At 32.8% G+C, this 7,032-nt stretch overlaps 1 protein-coding gene across 2 annotated transcripts; it reads left to right on the forward strand.

The window, feature by feature from the left end:
* Nucleotides 1–1,157: 1,157 nt before the first annotated feature.
* On the forward strand, nt 1,158–5,463 carry LOC133693332 (SUPPRESSOR OF GAMMA RESPONSE 1). Of its 2 annotated transcripts, none has more exons than XM_062114530.1 (6): nt 1,158–1,303; nt 2,386–2,509; nt 2,701–2,887; nt 3,603–4,096; nt 4,392–4,712; nt 4,782–5,463. In XM_062114530.1, exons 1-6 carry the CDS (start codon nt 1,296–1,298, stop codon nt 4,926–4,928), a joined length of 1,281 nt encoding a protein of 426 aa, XP_061970514.1. In that variant the 5' UTR covers nt 1,158–1,295; the 3' UTR covers nt 4,929–5,463. The 2 variants fall into 2 exon arrangements, with proteins under 2 accessions (XP_061970514.1, XP_061970521.1); XM_062114537.1 differs by having other exon boundaries at nt 4,801–5,463.
* Nucleotides 5,464–7,032: the final 1,569 nt, after the last annotated feature.

Below are 7,032 nucleotides of genomic sequence, written 5' to 3' on the forward strand. Positions count from 1 at the left end.
GGCAACAACGATAACAGCAGTGACAGTAAAGGAAATTGTGGATTTTCAACATAAAAACATCAAAGGATGCTTAAAGACTAGGATGAGTTCGTTTTTTGATTGATTTAAGGGCAAAATCTAAGTGTTTTATGAGTTTTTTGAGAGAGAAGTGAGGGTGCAATGATTTTTTCCGTGACAGAAAGACAACGCTATGTGTTCGATTTGAATAAATTTTAATTAATATTGCACTTGTGAAGCATGATATTTTAAATTGTCACGTTTTAAAAATACAATATTTAATGAATATTATATTTTAAAAACTCTATAACATCAAACTATATTATTCAATGCACTGTTTATTTTGTGTTTTAAAAGTGTTTTTAAAAAAAATTAATTTTTTAATTTTTATACTTCAAATTAATATATATTTTAAATATTTTTAGATTATTTTGATGCGTTCATATTAAAAATAATTTTTAAAAAATAAAAAAAATATTATTTTAATATATTTTTAAATAAAAAACATATTAAAAACAAACAATTAGAAAACTTTCACAATAAATCCAACCACGCTATTAAATCTTTGTAAAAAGATGTATTTCTCTCATATTACTGCAATGATTAAAAAAAAACAATTTTAAAAGGAAAGAAATCTATCTCTCTGACAGCGGGTATCTGCTGAATAAGCGGGCAATCTCATTCTTCTATGGAGTTTAACGATGACATGACATGACATGACATCTATCCACTATCTACTTAAAGACATTCCAACCCCTCTCTCTCAGCGCGTTCTAAACAGTACTCTCAAAACATTCCTCCCCTTCCTTCCAAAAGGCAAGCAGTCCACTCCTACAAAATGTAAAAATCCATTAACCTTTTTCAGCAGCCGAATCCACAGCGGTTAAAAAAAAAAAAAAGAGGCAGTAATTCAGTTTTAACAGTTTCTATTTTAGCTTGGGGAGCAAGTTAAATTTGGACAAAATAACGAAAATGACACCCTACACGGTTTCCAATGTCCTCCACCGCTCGACTTTTTAAAGACACAACATAGGTTCGGGTTTAGGTTCAGTCAACGTTGGGACCCACCAAAGTCAAGTCCACACCTCGTTAGTTAAAAGATTCTGAACCCGAAGCTATGGTTCGGGCACCGAGCCTCTTATAGCGAGACCGAAGCTCAGTTTTCCCGCTCGCGTACAATCCAGATATAAATAATCACACACTCTCTCTCTCTCTGGCTCACTGCGCCTGGTCGAGAAAGGGGGAAGGTTTTTTAGCTCGTAAAATACTCATAGAAATCTCTCCTTCTCTCTCTAGAAATGGCAAGGTAAGCTTAAATTTAATGAGGGAGTGCTTAATAAGCTTCTACATAAAATGGTTTCCGATGAAGAAATCAACACTTTTTTACAAAAAATAATTGTGGGTTTTTCTTTCTTTTGATTGAAAGGTGGAAAATCATGAAGAAAAATCTGATTTTAGGAACTTATGGACTAATTTTGTCCCTTTTTTTGCTTCATTTAATTTTTTTTGGAATCTTAATATGTGGGTTTGGCTTGGATTTTTCTATTTTTGTACTCCTGGGATAAATGAAAAAATGCTGCCTAATTTTGGTAAAGAAATACGTGTATTAGTGTTTTTTTTTGTTTTTTTTTATCATTTTTGTACTCCTGTGATGGGTGAAGATTTTTCTTTTTTTGGCTTTCGAGAGCTACCGAGTTAGAGAAATTGAAGAATGGAGGACCTGCATGATGTCATAAAGCTTAGGACTTTCCTGCTTTTATGTTTATATTTGATGGATTAATTTTATAATGCAATGAGTTTCCATCAACGGTGATTAATTTTTTCTTGACGGTCGGATGAAACCAAAAATAGAGGAGATAATTTGTTTGAACTGGCCACTCATTGTATTCCCTTGTGTGAAGAGTCTGATACCCAAAAGCATTGGAGGAGCTACGGTATCTTACTTAGGAGAGGCTTTTCGACTAGAATTCTGGTGCTCCTTTTTCATTTAGTTTATAGTTGGAGGTTAAATTATGTTAAAAAGGATCGCTGAATTTTTTTCAAAAACCTGCTAACCTCATCATAAATTATAGTCTTGTCCTGGAAGCTTGAAACTACTTGAACTTGTTTTGCAATGTGTCTTCCATTCTTTCCCGTTTCTTCTTTTGTATGTCTAGTTGTATTCCATGATTTCAGCAATTAAGATTACTGGTTTTGTATGTCTATTTGTGTTGGTAATGTTTCTAGTCGTATTGTTAGTTCTTATTTGAAGACAAGTGGGGGTATCATTCACAGTTATTCTGACAATCCTCTGTCTTTTGCTACAAATGTCGCTGTTGCCATCTCTTTCTGGTATATTTTTGAAATTATGCTTTGCTAATTTGGTTATGACTTGTGTCATTCTTGCAGGGCTTGGCTTATTGATGGCAGATCAATTGCAAGGAAAGTGTCTCGATCTTCTGCTTATCAAATCAAAGACTGTGGGGCAAATCGTGAGTGCCCAAAGTGCCATTGTCATATAGATAACAGTGATGTAAGCTGCAGCTTTCGTGTTCCTTTTATTTAACTGACTTTTCCTGAGTCAACTTTGTGGTTTTAACATGAGTTGCATTCTCATTTTTTACCCGGGAGCTTGTTAATCTATCATGGATCTATGGCTGATTGTGCATTTCTGTGGTGTATCTCACTGCTGTTGGTATTTCACATGGAGCTTCTGATCTGCAGGTTACTCAAGAATGGCCTGGCCTGCCTATTGGTGTAAAGTTTGATCCTTCTGATGCACAGCTTTTAGAGCATTTAGAAGCAAAATGTGCTGTTGGAAATTCCAAACCTCACATGTTCATTGATGAGTTTATTCCAACACTAGATGGTGATAAAGGAATTTGTTATACCCATCCAGCAAAGCTTCCTGGTCAGTGGTTGTCAAGCACGATATTTATTCTTGTTTTTCCTAAATGCCACATTTTGATGACTGGTTGATAGCTACAGTTTAGCACGTTTAACTGCCATTTCTGCAAAATGAATTCACTTGATTGAATAAGACAATTTTTTTCATGGAATATGAGTGTCTATCAAACACTATGAAAGATTCAGACAAGTTCTTTTCCCAGCATGAATACCAACACCTTTTCAAGTATGCGGTGTGTGGCTAATTTTTGATTCACCATTATAAATTTTAGTAATCATCCTACAAGTTAATCTTTGCTGCTCTGGTTGATTTGTTGAGCTTTTATTCCATGGTTGGCCATGTTTTAGATATCCAAATCCTCCATGTTCGAAATGATAAGTTATATACAGCAGCAGAAGGTGAGAAACTGTTGAATATAGTGAGAAAGTCTTTTATTGCATTTGTATGTGTCTACAATTTTCCGATCTTAAGTAGAGACTAAAACACTTCTCATATAGAAGTTCTGAGTGACTCTTTAAAGACTCGTTAAATATAATGAACAAACACATACATGAACTTCTAAAAACTGCATACATTCACGAGCTCCTAATACATGATGACTAGATTTTTCTTAAGTATTTATATCTGGAAAAACTCTCAGTCAACAAGAGTAATTAGGTACAACTTTGTTGGAGGGCACACATATTATTCTCATCACCATTTCCAAATTTTGTTTCAGGTGCCAAAAAAGATGGAAATAGTGTCCATTTCTTTCACAGAACAAATAATGCTTATGCTACTGGTCAACGAAAGCGCCGGAAGATCCACTGTGAAGTCGGTTCCAATGAGGAGGGTGTACGTTGGCACAAGACAGGCAAGACAAAACCTGTGATGGACAGTGGAGTTCAGAAAGGCTGCAAGAAAATCATGGTTCTTTATAAAAGTTCAAAGAAGGGGTCAAAACCAGATAAGTCTAAGTGGGTTATGCATCAGTACCATCTGGGTACTGATGAAGATGAAAAGGAAGGTGAATATGTAGTTTCCAAAATTTTCTACCAGCAGAAACAAACTGAAAAGAACGATGACAATCTACTTATTGAAGATAATGATATTTTGTCACATCAAACTAGTCCAAGGACCCCTAATTCCAATCCTCCCAACCCGCCACGACCAGGGAAATCTGTCATGTATGATGACATTGCCAATGATAACATAACACATTTGGCTGGGCAGGTAAATTGGTTAGTTTACATTTTTCTATAATGTAATGCATATACCTATTGTGGAGTGTGTAGGATAGTTCATCTCTGAGAAAGATTTAAGCACATCTAATGCAAGAATTAACACATTATGTCTACTTGGTCATTCACTTTGTTAAAAATGAATATTCTCATTTAAATATTTCAAAACGATAGCTAAAGCTCATTCATTGAATATTGAAAATGAAACAGTTTCATAAATTTGGACTTTGTTTTGGATGCCATGTCTATGAATTCGATCTTTACCCAAGTTTGTTTTTTGTGGCTAGAACAATGAGATCAAGGAAGAAGCACTTGATGTCCCAGCACATGTTTTTCAGCTTGAGGGTGATGTGGAATTCCCTGAATGGTTTGCTGGTGAATCTCAGGCTGTTGAAAACTCTGATTTCACTGCCTTAGATGATTCTCTGCTATGCAATGAAATTTTTGTTTCTGCTCCTCGTGTTCCAAATAATTCAGGGGTAAACCGTGTTTCATACACTGGCATGGCACACAATACAAACGAAGTGAATGGAAACAATAACGAACCTTGTGGAATTGCTGAATTGGAGAACCTTGAGCTGGACACTCCACCAGATTTCCAGCTTGCTGTAAGCTTCAAATCTTACCCTTTTTCATCATTTTGTTGATTTTAATTCCACTAATGGTATGATCTTCAGTTTCTAATATGTTCCACAGGATCTGCAGTTTGGCTCTCAGGAGAGTATCCTTGGATGGCTAGACCGACTGTGAAGACATGTGGTGGAGCAAAAGCGTCCACCAATAAAAATCACTTGCAAGTTTTGTGTCTCCCATTTTCTGGGTGAAGCTGTCTGATATGACCAGCATTTTCTTCAGCGGAATGAAATTAGCTTTTGAGTAATTGCTTTAGGGGTGCAAGGAGTTCAGCCATAATTTTCGGGTTTGTGAGAAGCACATGAAAATCTTCAGGGCATGACTTGAAGGATCGCAAGGCTATGGGTTGTTACGTCTGATTCTGTGTTGTTCGAGAAATCAGTCCCAGGAGCTGCTACTGTGGTGTGGTGGAAATGGGGCTTTCTGGTGATTTTGTGCTCTTCTATGGTGTTTGCCACCATTTAGGTGTTCAAGTTAGTAATTATTGAACTTAATGCTAATGATGTTGGCTAAAGGGAAAAGCCATATTCTCATAGGAGTTGACTGAGGTGTAATTGTTGTGAAGCACATATACTACTACTACTGGGTACCGCGCAGCAAGCAAAAGCTGTGGAAGCAGCAATTCAATCCTTGGCAACATCTCGAAGATAGAGTAGTGTATTAGACTACTTGTATGTATGACTTGGATGTGTTTAGTGTTTAAAGGAATGTTTGGATTGTTTTTCATGACTTTACTTTTAACTTTATTTTCAAAAAACAGCAAATATTTTTTTTAAAAAAATTGTTTTTGATTATATTCCTTTTTTGTTTTGTTCTTGTAGATGTTAATTATTCTTTATTCTTATTAATGGTTTTTTTATATAAAAAACCAAATTAAAAAAAAAACATGTTTTTAAAACATTCATGTTTATTTTATATTTTTGAATGCTTGTATTTTTGAAAAAAAAAATTAAAAAATTAAAATAAAGAGCAAAATAGATAGGTGATCTATAACATAAAATAAGAAAAAAAATGATAAAAAGAGATATTTTAGTATATTCTTGGAATAAGGGATCAAAAAATATAAAATTGAAACTTATTATAAAAAATATTAAAAGTTAATAAATATAGATTGAAACAATATAAAAATAAAGTTTTCTTTCTAAACAAAAATTGCTAAACATGCAATTGAGGGTAAGTTGACATTGAAAAAATGAGACAATATTACTAAAGTGGCATGTGAAGGTGCTCTGGATGGGGTTTTTTTCTCCCTCCTTTCCCCTCTCTTCTTCTAAAAAACTGTATTACTCATTGCAAAAAAATTAAGGTTTGATTATTTGTTTGTTAAGTTAAATTAGATTTTCATTCTTTCAATTTTAATGTATTTGATTTTTAATTGTTTGTTGAGTTAATTGTTTTTTTAATTTAATCCCTTTACAATTGATTTTTATGCCAGATTTAACTCTTATTATTTTAATTGAGGTGTATCTGGTCTTGAATCATTTATCAAGTTTTATTTTTTTCAAATTCATCCACTTGCACTTGATTTTTATATTAGATTTGGTTTTTATTTTTTAATTGTGATGTATTTGATCTTGAATCCTTTATTGAATTGATTTATCTTTGAATTTCATCCATTGACATTTTATTTTTATATCAAATATTGTTCTCATTCTTTTTATTGTTATTTTTAGTTGTTAAAAATTGTTTTTCAATTTCATCCTTTATGATTTGGTTTTATTTTATTTTTGTGCAAATTTAGTTATCTTTCTTTTTAAATTTATATTTTTTAAATCACTTCTTTTTTTATTTGTATTTTTAAATTCATTCCTAATTATTTTGGTTGGTTATGAGTTTTACATTGTTAATTTTTTCAAGTTTGACTTTTATGTTGTGATCCGGTCTCATGTTCCGTGTTACAAAATTCTAAAGGTTGGATTGCTTTGAGTTCAATTATTTTTTTTTAAATTTCATCCATTATCATTAGGTTCGTTGGAAATTGGTTTTCTTTGGTTTTTCTTTTTGTTTTGTTTTGTATTCATTTGTTAATTTGATTTTTTTTTTAATTTTGGCATTCAATTCAAGATTTTTTTTTGTCCTCTCAATTTTGTTTTTCAAATGAGGTTTTTGTTCTCTTGATTGCTATTTCTTTATCTTTTTTTTTTGTTATTATTTCATCATTTGACATTTCAATTATTGAGATTTTGTTCTCTTAATCAATCTAGGATAATGATTGGGTCATGGGTTGAGTGAGTGGACTTGAGTTAACCTAAGCCAACCAAATCCTTTTATTTTATAAAAAAATCAAAATGGTAT

This window comes from Populus nigra, chromosome 1 (genome assembly GCF_951802175.1).
Source record: "Populus nigra chromosome 1, ddPopNigr1.1, whole genome shotgun sequence".
NCBI lineage: Eukaryota > Viridiplantae > Streptophyta > Magnoliopsida > Malpighiales > Salicaceae > Populus > Populus nigra.

Excerpts from the sequence above, each read along its gene's own strand:
- LOC133693332 (XM_062114530.1), top strand. Across the intron at positions 2,510-2,700 it reads GTCATATAGATAACAGTGAT|GTTACTCAAGAATGGCCTGG; the intron begins GTAAGCTGCAGC and ends TCTGATCTGCAG. Across the intron at positions 2,888-3,602 it reads CCATCCAGCAAAGCTTCCTG|GTGCCAAAAAAGATGGAAAT; the intron begins GTCAGTGGTTGT and ends ATTTTGTTTCAG.